At 54.7% G+C, this 15,648-nt stretch overlaps 1 protein-coding gene across 9 annotated transcripts in view; it reads right to left on the reverse strand.

Moving 5' to 3' along the window:
- Positions 1-15,648, reverse strand: part of ANO1 (anoctamin 1) — a 170,107-nt gene that overhangs the window by 93,179 nt on the left and 61,280 nt on the right. For 5 of the 9 annotated variants that reach the window (XM_043924290.1, XM_043924285.1, XM_043924300.1 and 2 more), the window contains exon 2: positions 1,748-1,920. In XM_043924290.1, the coding sequence (XP_043780225.1) occupies positions 1,748-1,920 (173 nt within the window). Of the gene's footprint in view, positions 1-1,747; positions 2,059-2,306; positions 2,419-2,525; positions 2,545-15,648 lie in introns of those variants that run through there. The other 4 variants (XM_043924336.1, XM_043924343.1, XM_043924330.1 and 1 more) reach the window with 3 other exon arrangements.

A 15,648-nucleotide genomic window follows, 5' to 3' on the forward strand; every position in this document is an offset into this window, starting at 1 on the left:
CAGTCTCCTCTGGGCTTATCTACTTGTTTCTGGACTGCGGAGACCTTGAAGGAAGGGCCGAGTGGCCTCTCTGCAGACTTTGTGGTTTGGGAGGAGCAGAGAGCTTCTAGATGGGGGTAGGCCATGGGTCCCTGAAGTAAAGCTCAGAGCCCAGGAGCCATCTGTTAAGAGCTCCAGTTTTCATTTCACCACCTGTCTCTCTCAAGTTGAATCCGGTTAACCTCTGGGATGTCTGTTTCTCTTCATTATCTTGGCTGCCACCCCTATCTCATGCCTCCTAACCACTGCACCCCTCCTTCCCACCTGTGAGTCTTTATATACGCCACTTCTTTGTACGGAAGGCCCCACCCCACCCAATTATGAATATAACCGGCCCCCTCTACTCCAGAATGTTTGTCCCTGCAGTAGGCTGTCCGTGGAAACCCGCCTCTGTGTCTTGGCTCTTCCGAGCTCACCTCCCAGCCGGTGGGTGACACAAGACAGTCCTCTGCCCCCCTCTGGCCCCCTCTTTTTCATCTGCAGGGACAACACCTACCCCCCACGGTTACTGAGAGAGTAGAATGAGTTAACACACAGCGACTGGCCTATCGCCCTGGACACGGCCCTTGTCCCTGTCCTGGGTAACCTCCACTACTGCTGCTTGAGCCCCAGCTGGGCGGGGTCCCCTGTCTCCTTCCCTCTGGGGGTGCCCAGGATCCCGCAGGGCCCAGCACATAGCAGACACACAGTGTGGGCTGAAGCGATAACCCCTAAGCTTTCAAGGCCACCACCAACAGCTGTCCCTAACACTCCCAGCATTTTGGAGCAGGCCCAGTTGTAAAAGACACCCCAAAGCCCATGGGAGCCCAGTTGTGATCTGAGGCTGGGGGTCTCTGCCTTTCCTGGAACACACGCCACAGGCACCTCCCTGGATGCCCCCACTGACTCCGGCAGAGGCTAGAGAGGCAGGCAGGAATAACCCTGGACTTGGTCAGAGTAGAACGGGGCAGCTGGGGCTTCCGCATTTCCTGGGGAGGGGCCCGGGTGGTGCTTGGGGGAAGAGGGGAGACAGGGGAGTCTATTTTCTGGCCCCAGAGCCAGCAGAGTCAGCGGGGCTCCCTGGCTGAGGCATTGGTCTCAGCCCTTTCCTCTTCTGGCAAACTTTGTTTCAACTTTAAGCTAAAACCCTCAGGGGCGATTTCTGACCTGGGATCAGAGGAGACCCCACTAGGGGCTCCTAGTCACCTGGCCGGGTAGGTGCTGGCCCACGCGGCCTGGCTACTGTCCAGGCCAGGCGCAAACGCGGGGTTGGGGACCCGGGTCAGCGTGGAAAGACCGACGGGCCCCGGCGCCTGTTGCCCGGGGCGTGGGGAGCTCCCAGGCCTGGCACCCCGCACCGAGGCGCGCAGCTGTGACCCGAGGCTGACGGCGCGGTGGGGCCTGGAGGCTGCTACCCTCCCCGGGCGAGGCGGCTTCCCCACCCCCACCCGTGGCCCCAAATCGGCACCAACGGGAAGGGAGCGTCCCACCCCGGGCACCAGCCGCGGGCTCGGGCTCGCACTGGAGCTGGGCGCGAAGCGGCTTCGGGCGGGGACTCGGGGCCGGGGTGGGTGGGCGCGTGCCTGCGGCGGGGCCCACGTGCGCCGCTGGGCGCCCCCCAAGCGCCTAGAGCCCCGTGGACCCGGCGCCTCCGGTCCCACCCTCCCCGGGCGCGGCGCAGGTGCGCGGCCCTCCCTGGCGATCGCGGCTGGCGGCCGCCCGCACTCACCGTGCCCTCGGACGGCAGGTAGCCGATGTCCTCGATGGCGCAGATGTTGATGATGTGGACGCTGCGGTCCTCGGCCGGGAGCGTCGAGTACTTCTCGTTGACCCTCATCGCGGCCGCCTCTGCGCCGGGACCGCCGGGCGGCGCGCCCTCCCCATCCACGGCCCCGGCGGCCTCTGCAAGCGGACAGGCGGCGTTCGGGCGCGCTGGCTCGCAGGGGGCCGGGCCTCCCGCTCCGCCCGCCGCCCGCGTCGCCCGGCCCCGGCCCCGCGCGCCGCGGTGCAGGAGCGCCCACCCTGCGGGTACCGCGCCCTCTCGTGCCTGGACGCCCCGCCGGCTTCCTTCGCCTTCAAGAAAGATAACCAGCGCTGTGCGCTCGCTTATGCCGGGGCGGCGGCCACGCGGGTCAGATTTTCCGTAGAAATTTAAACACAGGAAGAAAGTATTCCATTCCTGCGGGGCCCCTCCAAGTTTTATTTTTATCCGAGGAAAGTGCCCCTCGAGTTGCTTTTGAGGGAGGCCAGGGTGTCACAGCAGGGAGGGAACGTCCACCAGCCCCCACCTTCAAGAAAAGGCTCGGATAGTGGTAGTCCTGCTGCCGGGTCACCTTGCAGCCGAGAGAGACGCTTCTGAGATTGGAGTCACGAATGCTCTCCCTGCCTCTTCCCGCTCCACCCCTGACTGACTCCTGGTGGCCTCTCAGCTCTCACCTCCTCCAGGGAGCCTCCCCTGCTTGCTGCGTGCCCGCCCTGTCCAGCTCCTCCCCAGAGCCCCCACTTACTGAAAGTTTAGTACTTTTGTGCCCAGGCACGAGCAGAGTCTGGAATACAGTTTATCTCATTGAACCTACAGCCCGGTCCTCCTGTTGCAGAGGGGGCTGGGGGTTTCAGAGGCCAAGGAAGGGGGTGGGCCCCTGCAGAGCTGCCTCCTTGTGTTATCTCTGCTACCTCCCAGAGGGATGGGGAAGGTGGCTTTGATCTCTCTCCTCCCTGGGCTAGCAGGGGCCCCGCCCATGGTAGGTGTTCCTGGGTGCATTTTTAATCCTCCATCCCTGCAGAAGGGGGATGAAGATCTCCAGGGGCAGCCATGCTCCGGTTTAGCCTTTGGGGTCCACACTAGCAACCCTTCCCAGTGGGAATGATGTCTCCTTTTTTCCTGCCTCTTAATTTCCTGTTTGTTCCTCTGGGTACATACCGACTGAATGCCACTTCCTCCAGAAAGCCACCCTGGACTGCCCCTCACTTCATCACTCAGGCCCAAGAACGTGTCTCTACCTTGACGGCAGCACTTTCTTTATGCCGCTTGGTTTAGCAGTGGCTTCCTACAGTTGCTACTGTGACACAGTCCATGGTGTCACAGAGTTGGACGCCAGTGAGCAACGAGCACTTTCACTACTTCCATTTTTCATACAACCAGTTGGTGCTCAATAATTGCACGGTCACTGAGGAACATTTGGGGTCTACAGAAATGATGACAAGCTGCCTTCTTAAGTCCTGGTGGCAGCAGCCTGTTTTGGCTCCAAGAATGGATTCTGGGATCAGACAGGATGGAGTGGGGGAGATGGGGTGGGGTCTGTTCCCGCTCTGGCACTGTCCAGCCCTGTGACTTTGGGCAAGTCACCTTAAGCCTCATGGATCCTCTGTCTTTTCCCATGAACATCTAATGTGTGTGAGCTCAGATGGGGTGGAGGAGGCGGGGTGGGATCTGTTCCCGCTCTGGCACTGTCCAGCCCTGTGACTTTGGGCAAGTCTCCTTAAGCCTCATGGAGCCTCCGTCTTCTCCCATGAAGCTTAGTATGTGTGAGCTCAGTGCTGGGTTGGGGGCAGCGCTGGGTAGTGGCGGCCACGGTTACTACTCCTGTCATCTTCTCATTGCCATGACCTTCTCTCCTCCCCCATTCAGGCTCAAGTCTGTAAGTTTCTTGAACTTGGAGAAAAGCAAGAAGGTTACTCCATCCTTGGGCTGGCCTTGCCAACAGGAGCTGAGTGGCCCTAAAGGATTCTGTCTACACCTTGGACAGCTAGAGTTGGTTTGGAGAAGTGCTCTAGGCTGCCCAAGGTCCCGCCGCAAACAGTCTTTCACGGTCTCTGCCATACCTGGGAGATCTTACCCCTAAAATTTCAAGTTTTCGGGGTTGGGAAGACACACACACACACACACACACACAGAGGATTATGTAACTTCATTCATCCTTGTTGGTAAACCACCAAGATTGTGTAACCCTAAAGTGTCATCTTTCTAAATTTATTTCCAAGTGTCAAAGAGTCTTGCTGAAGTCTATGAGATATAGTTTGTGAAGAAAGAGTGAAAAGGTAATTCCTCAACTCTGGGTACATAGACATTTCCAAATGTTTGGGAGGTGATGCTTGACCGCTGACCCTGGACAGGCTCTGGGGCTTTGTGTCTGAGACCTGGGGGCTGCAGGGTAGGGGACCGTGTCATAGGCTTGGCAGCTCCCCATGTCCTCCCAGGACAGTGCTCCCTGTGGCTTTGCCTCAAAACTGTGTTTCTCCTCTTGTTTCTGTGGTTCATGACTTAGCATGTTCAAGCCATCTGCTTGCCTGTGAAGCATCCCTTTCTTCGCTGCACATCTGTAGATTTCCCTGTTCTGCTCCCCTCCCTCATCTGTTTCCTCCTGTCCCCTCTCCTAGTCTTCCCAGGAGGATGGTTTAGAGGTGCTTCATCAAGAGGAGGGGAAATGCCCAGAGCAGGTACACGGATGGGTCGGCTGGGACCAACTCTGACTCCGGGCCGCTTATGGCCTGGACCAGAGGCGGGGGTGAGGTCGTGGTTCTTGAATCTGGGGATTCCAGGGACCAACAAGGAGTAAAAACAACATTCCCCTCAAATCAGGAAGGGGGAGATGGGATTCTTCTAGAGAGATACCTCCAAAGTAGAAGGATTTCTCACGCGTGCGTGCTAAGTCGCTCCAGTTGTGTCTGACTCTTTGCGACAACATGGACTGTAGCCCGCCAGGCCCTTCTGTCCGTGGGATTCTCCAGGCAAGAATACTGGAGTGTGTTGTCACGCCCTCCTCCAGGGGATCGACCCAGGGCTCCAACCCGCATCTCTTTATCTCCGGCACTGGCAGGCGGGTCTTTACCACCAGTGCCCCTCTGGGAAGCCCAGAAGGACTTTAAAGGGTGTCTTAAAAAAAAAAATTTAAAAAAAATAAATAAAGGGTGTCTTGTGTTCTGGTGATGCTTTCTCCTCCTGGGTTCGCTGCCTTCCGCTGTCTCACGGGCCATCACATTGCGATTCCGTCTCTCCTCTGAGTCGCTAATTGCTTATACACGGATTTTCTAGACAAACTGTGGCATCAATTGTGTGTTTTCTTCTTTTTGACTCCGTGATTCTCACGGTTAAAAATCCACGGGGACTGGTTCCACCAGCAGGGTTAATTCTCGCTCACCAATTACTGAAAACCGGCCTCATTAACTTTTATTATGGGAAGTTCTGGACCTCCCGGCTTGCTGTGTTCCACCACCGTGCTGCCGTTTCCTGTCACTGTGGCGTCACCCACCGTCGGGCACTTTGGGCTTTGCTGACATTTTTAATAGTCCCCAGGAGCGCGGGCACAAAGTGACAAGGGACACAGGAGAGGAGCCTGAGCTCACGCCTGGGTGAGTGTCTCCTCTGGAAGAAGCTCTAGAGGGGCTCCTTTCCACTTTGTAACATGTTTCGTCTCCTGGGTGTCGGGTGTGATCAAGAACGTCTTGCCATCTGCCTGCCTAGTGCACATGTCTGAGCCTCACCGGGCGAGCAAATCAAGCTTTGCAGAGCAAGCAGAAGAGGGCATGGTGAGCCTGGGGCAGGGGTCATTCCCGCCAGGACCTCTCTGATACGGCACTCTGCCGGGATGGGGTGGTGGGGATGGGGTTTCTCCGCTTGGCTCTGAGCATAGCTGGAGCTGGACCGTAATTTGCCTGGGGCGGTCCTGTGCCTGTAGGATGCTCAGCAGCCTCCCTGGCTCCCTCCCACCTCTCCCTCCCCAGTGTGACAACCGAACACATCTCCAGACAGTGTCAGGTGTCCCCTGGGGGCAAAACCACTCCCTGTTGTGAACCTTGCTCCCAGGTGTCAAAGGAAGACCCAGGAGGTTGATCTTCCCACCTCTATTTCTCTGATGAGAATGGAAGCCTGGCGAGGTGCTTGGCTTTTTATTAGAGGTGCACGAAGTGGGAGTTTGGGGTTGTTTTTAATAAAATACACAGATGCCTCCCCGCCCCCCAGAGCTGCTCTTATTTGGTGGAGGGGCTGGCACAATCCAGGACACTCCAGGCTGCCCTGCCCCTCAATTCTGGCCACGCCTGCTTGGGGAACCTTCTTCCCAGGATGGATCTCTGCGCTCAGTGGTGCTAAATAAATGCTGTTGAGTCATGGGCTTCCCGGGTGGGGAGAGGAGCATGGAAGAAGTGAGAAGCTCATGACTCAGGGCTATTGTGAGCGCAGGGCCCCCCCATCCTCCGCTAGCTGGGCCCCTCGCCCCCCTCGCCTTGGAATATCCGGTGGGCAATCCCTGTAGAAAGAAATGAATGCCCTACAGGTATATGACCTAACCTGCTAAAACTGACTCGGATGTAATTATCCCCAGGGGAGACATGCCTGGGGCGTTTATAACTGAGATACGGTGGGCGGGAGACTGGACCCCTGTCATTTCCTTCCCTCGAATGATGTCAGAACCCTGAGCAGAAGCCGGCAAGCTGCAGCTGGACCGGGACACTCTGCGGGCATGGAAGCCGCCAGCTCAGGGCTCTGGACTGCGGCCAAAGCATGAAGTTCTGTCTGGGGGATTTCCCCCTACAACAGAATCCATGGATGTTGTTTCCATCAGCAGGTTTTCAGACGTTTTAAGTGTTTTATTAACCCAAGACTCGCCTTTTGAGAATTCCTAGGAACTCTAAAAACATGCCCAGGGTAAGTTAGAACCCAGCTTCCTCACCTCCTCCTGGAAGCCCTTCTGGCTTGACTGGCATTGCTCATCTCTGTTCTGCTGCCTCCGTCCAGGCACTCAAGCCCATTTCTGCTCCACCCTCCTCATGTCTTCTGCTTTATTTCTGCACTCTTCACCACCCCTCCTGTCTTTGGCACAATATAGATTTCCCTGTTTGTTTATTTATTTAACAAGCAGTGGGGCAGTACTTACTACAAGCCAGTGGCGTGCTAAGCTCTCTGCAAATATTAACTCACATTCTTACAGTGATTACAACCAGCTGCAAGTGGATTCACACAGATGTATTCCCTACCCCCCACCCCGACCCCGCCTGGGGTCCTTTCTTTGGAGATTTGGGGAGAAGTCCAGACCGAGTTTCCAACAGCTCCCTTCACACCCGTGATCCTACAGTATCATGACCTGAATCCCCATGATGATGAAGCTTGGGCATTAGAAATCCCACCCACAAGGGATAGGATGCAGGATGCGACCGGGCCAGCCCTGGACCACCCTGCCCAGTACAGTGTGGAGACTCTGCTCACAGTATGCTGACTGCCCACTTCTTAAAATGAAAGCCCCATCCAAAGGCCTAGCGCTTCTTCTTGGGGCTTGAAAGAATAAAATAGCTTCAGGCTGCCCTGCTCTGAGAAGCAGCCATTTCCTTTCATCAATGCTCCCCAAGAGAACAAAGGATTTCCAAGTCCCATGTACAGGTTGCCCTTGTCTGGGCTCACTACACCAGGCGGAGTCTTCAGGATTGTGGAGCCCCTGAGAGATGAGAACCAGGTGCTCCGGGCAGAAGGTGGCATGAAGCCCCAGGCTGCAGAGCTGGGATGTTGCTCAGCCAGTGCCCTTGGAGTGTGTGAACCCGGAGAGTTGCTCTCACCCACACAGCCCAGACGCCTGCCTCTTCCCAGTGCACACATGCACGTGTCGAAGTGCATCGCTCCTTTATTATGGCCTCCTGCGTTCAGTGGCCACACACAACCCTCTGTTTCCCTAAAGACCCTCATGTCACAGGCTGGGTTGGCAACCTCAGTCTCCTTCTAGAGCAGATCCTCTTGGACTACCCTGTGTGACCTCACATGGCTTCCCCAAAGATCAAGCAAAACCAGAAATCCTTGGACGGAAGACCAGGCTTAGCTGTCGTTATGGGAAGATGCTGGAGCTTTCCTGTGAGATTCCAGAGTCAGAATAAAAGATCTGGGTTCTTGTGGGGCCACGGCCTTTCCCAGGAAAGCTGGCCGTTTCTGTGGCTGTGCCTTCACTCGTGAGTGGTTCAGGGCAGAGCTTCCGTTTTGTGTCACGACCTCGGCTAGGTCCAGAGTCTGCATCCTGCAGCCGAGCTGCGGGGCTGCAGGCTTCTCTTGGGTACAAGCTCACTGCGTCCTGTGTTCTGGGGCTTGCCCGGCTGAACACCCAGCCCAAAGCAAAGACCCGATGTTTTTGGGAGGTGTGAAAGAGTGGATGAACAAGGGTACCAGGTGTTCCTGCCCCAGCGCTGGTGGTCAGAACTTCGAACCTCCTCTGGGTTTGGCGCCCTGGAACCCATCCTCCGGGTGTGACTTTCTAGTGCACTAAAGGAGTAGATTTTTGAGCCTTACACAACAGCACTGTCCAGTAGGAACGTGATGTGAGCCACTGGCAATCTGCAGTGCTGAAATAGCCATGCAATATTTCAGTTGTCAAGTCATGTCCGACCCTTTGCAACCCCATGGACTGCAGCACGCCAGGCTTCCCTGGCCTTCACTATCTCCCAGATTTTGCTCAAATTCATGTCCACTGAGTTGGTGTTGCTCTCTAAGCGTCTCATCCTCTGCTGTATTACAAGAATAAAAATCATCAGGGGAAACTGATAAAATACTATATGTAGTTTGTTCCATAAAATGTTATCTTTTCAACATGTGATCAGTATAAAAACTGTTGAAGAGCTAGTTGACATTCTTTTTGCCCCATAAGAATTCGAAATCTAACATGTGTTTTATGCGTACACAGCATATCCCAGTTCAGACAAGCCCTGTTTCAAGGGTCAGATCCGCGTGTGGTCACCGGCGAGGTTCTGAACAGCCCAGATACAAAACCTTTCCTTATTATGCAGGGCAACTGTGTTGGATGGCTGTTATTTCTGCTTTATGTTTTCTGTGTTTTCTAAGATTTCTGCAATGAACACAAATTAGTTTTATCACCCGGAAAAGGAAGACTATTATTAAAAGCTCTGACATACCATACAGCCTGCAGGGTGATAGCAAACCCTTTTGATTGAGGAAAAATGGCCACTTTTGAGGAAAACCACCTTTGCTCAGGGCCAATTGGAGACACATTCCTAAAATATTTTGACAGTTTAGTCTTTAATTACAAACCTCTCTGATTATACAGCTGGCCACACAGGGTTTTTAGTGGAGGAGGAAAGAGAGCTCTCTACTTGGAGACCTGAAAGGCATCACCTGACCCACCACCTCCGTGGTCCTCAAGCTAAGCACCAGGTCAGCACGTGTGAACTGCCCGTGCCCCTACTGAGCATGGGAGCAGATGTTGTCTGAGATGCTGGCCCAGAGCATGGGGTGGGGTGTCTTCTGCCTGCCCAGAGGACTCCTCGACCCTTGGGCTCCTGCCCCTGGCTCTTCTGATAGCACTGCCTGGGCTGAAGCGGGAAGGGGTCATTCATTCACTCACTCATTTATTCACTCATTCATCATTCACACATTCATTTATTCATTCAAATCACTCATTCATTCACTCACTTGCTCATTCACAGATGCACTCATTCATCCATTCATCCACTCACTCTCATTCATCCATTCACTCACCCGCTTGCCCATCCTTGCACTCGTCCTCTGGTTGCCTGCCCCATCCATCCATTTCTGTTTGTGCAGATTTCACCCCACCCCCCCACCCACTGCATAATTCCCTTCATTGTCTCCGTTCTTGTCTGCCCCACGCCCTCCCTTGGCTACAATGTCAGCTCCAGGCTATTTTGTCGTGATTCATTCGGTGACTTCAGATTTCCGTGCCTGAAAATGACACCAGAAAGTAAGCCACAAGGATCGTGGGCAAAGGAACAGAACTGAGCCAGTCGTTCAGTGACTGTGGGCCCCGAAGCATTTTCTGTTAAGATGTAAAATATTTGGAGGAAGGGAGACAGTGAGAGAGAGGAGCGTCTGTGTAACCCACGAGGAATTCACTTGGCCCCTTCAACCTCTGCGCACGCACCCTCGCACGCATGTACACACACACACACACACACACACACACACACACACGGTCACACAGAGACCAACTCATCCTAAAGCATTAAAAATGGGCCCACAGTGTGTAACCTCCCCCTGAGGCAGGAGGTAGATGGGCCACCCATCCCGGAGAGCAGCTGACATTCACTCCCCGTGGAAAAGATAAGAGACCACGTATTTCTCATTCTTGAAGTCAAGGAGACCTTCCCAACTAGAAAGTTCCTTGGAGGTCAAAAAGAGAGGGACATCACCCAAAGTAAGTGATGTCAACTACCCATAGGTCGCTTCGCCAGAATCCATCTTGACTGAGAGATACGCACACATGGGAGGTTCCTGAGGTCAACCAAACATGGACCCAGAACCAGGCAAAGCAAGGTGACTGGTCAAAGGAAGTGAGGAGAAGTTGCTCAGTCGTGTCTGACTCTTTATGACCCCATGGGCTGTAGCCCACCCGGCTCCTCCGTCCATGGGGTTTTCCAGGCAAGAATACTGGAGTGGTTTGCCATTTCCTTATCCAGGGGATCTTCCTGACCCAGGGATCGAGTCTGTGTCTCCCGCATTGCAGGCAGACGCCTTACCATCTGAGCCACCAGGGAAGGCCCAAAGGAAACCCAGCAGAAATGCCCCATACAAGTGATTTAAACCACCACAAGGGCATGACTCTCCCTCTGAGTTCCCCCATGTGTCTACACACACACTGTACTCTTTTTCTTTCTGATAAATACTTAACTTGTTTCTCTACTTTTCATCTTAATGGGAATTCTTTTCTGCAAAGCCAAAGGGCCAGGGCCTTGTCACTGACCACTGGTTTAGTGGCTAGGATCTGGGGCTCTCTCCACTGCGGCCTGACCTCAATCTCTGGCTGGAAACCGAAGCCTCACTTCAAGCCGCTGCAGGCCGAGGCCATGGAGGTCACTTCCTCACACTTACATGGTCCACCCAGAAGCTTATCTCCGCTGTAACCAAGATCCTCCAGGATCTGCAGTCCTGCAGATCTCAGAGGGCCCAGGCCTGCCCCCTCTATGGTGCCCACATCCCTGCCTACAACACCATCACTTCCCAAAGCGGTACCTGAGAGCCAATTTCTCTGCTTGGAGTGTGAGAATGATTACATCTGAAATCAGGCTCTCTAGAAAACCAAATGTCTTCTTTATTGCCTCCTGCTCCGTTGAAGCTCTAATACTTTGGCCACCTGATGTGAAGAGCTGACTGCTTGGAAAAGACCCTGATGTTGGGAAAGATTGAGGGCAGGAGGAGAAGAGGGCGACAGAGGATGAGATGGTTAGATGGCATCATGGACTCAGTGGACATGAGTTTGAGCAAGCTCCGGGAGATGGTGAAGGGCAGGGAACGTGGCATGCTGCAGTCCATGGGGTGGCAGAGAGTCAGACACGACTGAATAACAGCAACACCAGCGACGACAAGCACCCCTTCCGCCCACCCTGAAGTGGCAAGAGAACTCTTTGGAAGAGGAATTTTTAATTAATTGGCGTTTTATTCCACAATTCTTTTCTCAGGGCAAGCTCCTGGAGATGTTTATAACCATCCCCTTCTCCCTCCTGCTTTCCTCCCTATTTGGCAGAGAGGCTGACCTCTGACCTCAGCCCTGGACCCCTCCTCTTGCTGGAGAACTCACTCCCGGTTCCTTGCAGCCACTTTTGCAAGAGAAAGCCCACCTGGTCCTTCGTCCGGGAGGACATCGGTGCTCCCAATTCCTTCTGTTAGGCAGTTAGAAAAAAGGAGTCCAAGAGGGCGGTTAGAGGAAGCAGTGATTAGAGGAACGCGCAGAGGACAAAGAATGGGAAAGCCCACGAAAAGGGACACCGCAGGCCAGAGGGAGACCCTCCAGGGAAGGCAAGCCCAACACGCCCCTTTGCCTGATTGGCCGTGAACACACGCCTTATTTACATTCCCTCCCCTGATTGGTCTTGGGTACAATCCTATTTTGCATGGGACAGAACCAATCAGGGTTCGGGATGCTTAGTGGCGGGAACAAAGGACGTAAGGAGGGAGACCTGGCCAGAGTGGGACCACGCCTCTGGGGGGTGGGTCTGCTCCGGTGTCTTGAGTGTGTACTGTTTGCTGCTTGGCTTAGCAAATCTTGTCTGCCTGAACTGTCCTGGCCTGTCGTTTCAATTCTTTGCTAAGATGAGAAAAGAACCGAGGGGAAAACACCAGCCTGATAATTTCAAAAGGAAAACAAGGGGAAAAAAAAAGACTCCGGATGGTGTCCGGAGATAGGTCCAGGCCCTCGTGAGCAGATGAGCATCAATCGCTTTGTGAGGAAAAGTGTATTGAGGGGGGTGCTCTGCCATCCAGGGGGAGACCAAACTACTCAGCCGCCGCCCCCCCCCCCCCAGCCTGAGAATGGACAAGGGCATGTGGCTTTGGGCTGGGATCCTGGCACACAGCCTCCTGGCCTCGGAGCTGGACGGGCCTCTGAGGCTGCTGTGACATCTGTGGTCAGCTTGCAAGGGAGGAACCAGGTGGCAGGCCCCACTTCCTTCTCCTGTCATAGCCTTGTGGACTTCAGGGACCATATGAGGAGACTGCTCTTCCTCAAATGAGGGCTGGATCCCCTCTCCATGGCCAGACACTTGCTAATGGCTTCACAGGAGTGACCTTTCCCCCTGGGTCCCTGCTCAGGTATCCCCTTTCCAGAAGACCTTACCCATCCCCCAATCCTGCCCTTTTGCTCCGAAGCACTTGTCTCCTGACTGTTTTGACTTTCTCTTTATGCCAAAGAATCAGGGCCCCTATCTGTCACTCTCTGAGGTGTTCTCAGCACCCGGCAAAGCACACACAGCAGGTTGTAAAAATATCTGTAGAAAGTGTGAAGGTGTCCACAGACCTCAGCACCATGCAGAGCAAGCAGTGTTGCGACTAACAGGTAATTCTAATCTGATTCAAACAACCCCTGAGTCACCTGCCTTGGCTGCAGGAGGCCTGGAATCTTCACAAATGGGTTCTCCCCCAGGAGCCAGGAGGATGGAGGGGCCGTGGGAGAGGGTCCTGGGGCCTCTGGTCCAGAAGCCGCAGGAGCCCAGGGAGCAGCCCTCATCAGATCTCTGACCTGCAGGAGGGAGGGAGCAGGGCTGGGCTCTCCAGGCATCAGTGCTCCCAGGTGGCCCTAGTGGTGAAGAATGCACCTGCCAGTGAGTTGTAGGTTTGATCCCTGGAGCCGGAAGACCCCCTGGAGAAGGGAATGGCAACCCGCCCTAGTTAGCATTCTTGCCAGGAGAATCCAACGGACAGGGGAGCCTGGTGGGCCACAGTCCATGGGGTCACAAAGAGCAGAACGTGATTGACTGAGCACCGTCAAGGTCCCACTGTGTGCGGCTAAGGAGCTGTGAGCCCCAGACACAAGCAGGAAGACAGATTTGCCCACACAGAGCTCTACGGTCACCCAGGGAAGTAACAAACCTGGGGAGAAGCCCGAGGAAGAAAGAAAGATCACGGTAGGTTCTGGAAAGTTCTCCAGAGCCAGTGGTTCTCAGCTGAGCCCTAAAGGGTGACTGGGAACCAGGAGGATGAAGAGGAGGGGACGGCTGCTCCAGGGAGTGGGAAGGTCTGCAGGTGAGGGCGCCAGGGGTCGGGGAGAGGAGATGGTGAAGCCTGGAGGGGAGGGAGGGCAGTGGGGAGGGCTGAGGGCTGCCGGTTCATCCATCATATCGGTGTCCCTCCACCCCTGGCCGTATTGCTGCACCCCGGTCCCCCTGAAGTTACAAGGGACACACGCAGAGTGTGGGGTGGGCAACTTCCCACGAGTGGCCACAGTGGCCTCATCACAAAGGGGACATTCATAGCCACTCAGGAGAGGGAGACCTTGGGAAGACTTTGACAACCAGACTCTCTTTTCATACCAATAAAAGGATTTCTAATGATTGCCTTGTTTCTTCTTTTTTAAGAGCAAGGGGGAGGGGGCTGGATGGGTGAGGGACCAAGCCAGCTGAGTTGGTGGGTGGGGTGGGGTGGGCACCTCCTCCCTCCTGACTGTGGTGCGGCTGTGCCTCGGGGGTCCCTTCATCCACCACCCACCGTGGCGGGGACGTCAAGATGATGGGCTGGCTTCATCCCTGTGCCTGGAGATATTTAACATTCTACAGGATAGCACACATCTCCGCTTCCAGGCTTGGGAGACCCACAGAATCAGCCCATCGTGAGAACGATGTCCAAGATTTAGCCAGTCATCCAACAAAGCTCCTGCATCTCATCCTTGCCCAGACAAGCAGCCACACTTCTCTCTACTCCCTGTCCTTGATTAGGCCATGAATCACTCTCAACTGCATATTTTCAAAATCCTTTGTTCTGGAACACGGACAGATGCAAAAGCCAAGTGAGGACTCGGGGTCCGTGGCTCGGTGTGTGTGAGTGCCCATGCTCTAGAGCGGCCATCCTAGAGGGCATCCTCCTCCATCCTTGACTCCTCTTCTCCTGTAACCATGAAAGGTCTGCATTGCAGCCCCAAACTCTTCATGGAAACAGCAAACCTCATGGGAACAGGAAACTACTGATCTATTTCATGCTGTTGTTGCCGTTCAGTCTCTCAGTCGGGTTCGACTCTCTGCGACCCCACGGACTGCGGCACGCCAGATTCCCCTGTCCTCCACTGTCTCCTGGAGCTTGCTCAAACCCATGTCCACTGAGTCGGTGATGCCATCCAACCATCTCACCCTCTGTCGTCCCCTTCTCCTCCTGCCCTCAATCTTCCCCAGCATCAGGCTCTTTTCCAATGAGTCAGCTCTTTGCATCAGGTAGCCAAAGTATTGGAGCTTCAGCTCCCGAATCAGTCCTTCCAATGAATATTCAGGGTTTATTTCCTTTAGGATGGACTGGTTGGATCTCCTTTCAGTGCAAGGGACTCTCAAGCATCTTTTCCAACACCACAGTTTCCAAAGCATCAATTCTTTGGCGCTCAGCCTTCTTTACGGTCTGGCTCTCACAGCTCTACACGACTACTGGAAAAACCATAGCTTTGACAATTACTAAAGTGTAAATGGCTTTTTCTTCGCACATACTTTTACTAGGTGAAATGAGCAACCAGCATCAGGCCCACAGACATCTGTGGGTGGGGGAAGTGGAGGAAGGGAAAAAACTTCCCATGGCAAAGGGAAAGGGAAGGCAAGTCAGGGAGAAGAGGGAAAAAGAAAAACCTTTATTTTCTGTTGGTCGGACCTGGACCCCGTCCTGCTCTGCCCACTGCCTCGACTCTGGAGGCCAGCATAGACAGGGAGGGGCCCGCATCTGTCTGACCTCTAGGGGCAATTTTAAAGCTCACCTCAGTCCAGGGCATCCCGCTGAAAAAATCTCTCCAGAGCAGAAATAGGGCCAAGAACAGAGAAAAAGTGCTGGAGCCCAGCAAAGGGCTCACGATGGGGACGAGGAATCTGTTTCTCAGATAAGCATCTGGCCTTGAAGAAGTGTTCCTCCTCATCTGTGGGGCTGAGGCCAGAGAACCAGCCCTGGGGGCGGGAAGGGGGTGGGAGGGGTCTTCCCAACGGACGGACTATGGATGGTGCCCGAAGCATGGCCGTGCTTCTGCTCCATTGATACCGGCTGCAAGACCTTACCTTGGCCCCGATCTACCCCCCAGGCTGGGGCTCCAACCCACCCCCCCCCACCCCCCAGCATGATCTCAGGAGCAGGAAGGGCTTTGCCTGGCATTTCAGAAGCCTCCTTCCTTCAACAAGTGATAAATCTGCCATGTACCCATCATGGGAACAGCCTCCCTCTGTGTGCTGGGA

The sequence above is a fragment of the Cervus elaphus genome, chromosome 2 (assembly GCF_910594005.1).
Source record: "Cervus elaphus chromosome 2, mCerEla1.1, whole genome shotgun sequence".
Taxonomy (NCBI): domain Eukaryota; kingdom Metazoa; phylum Chordata; class Mammalia; order Artiodactyla; family Cervidae; genus Cervus; species Cervus elaphus.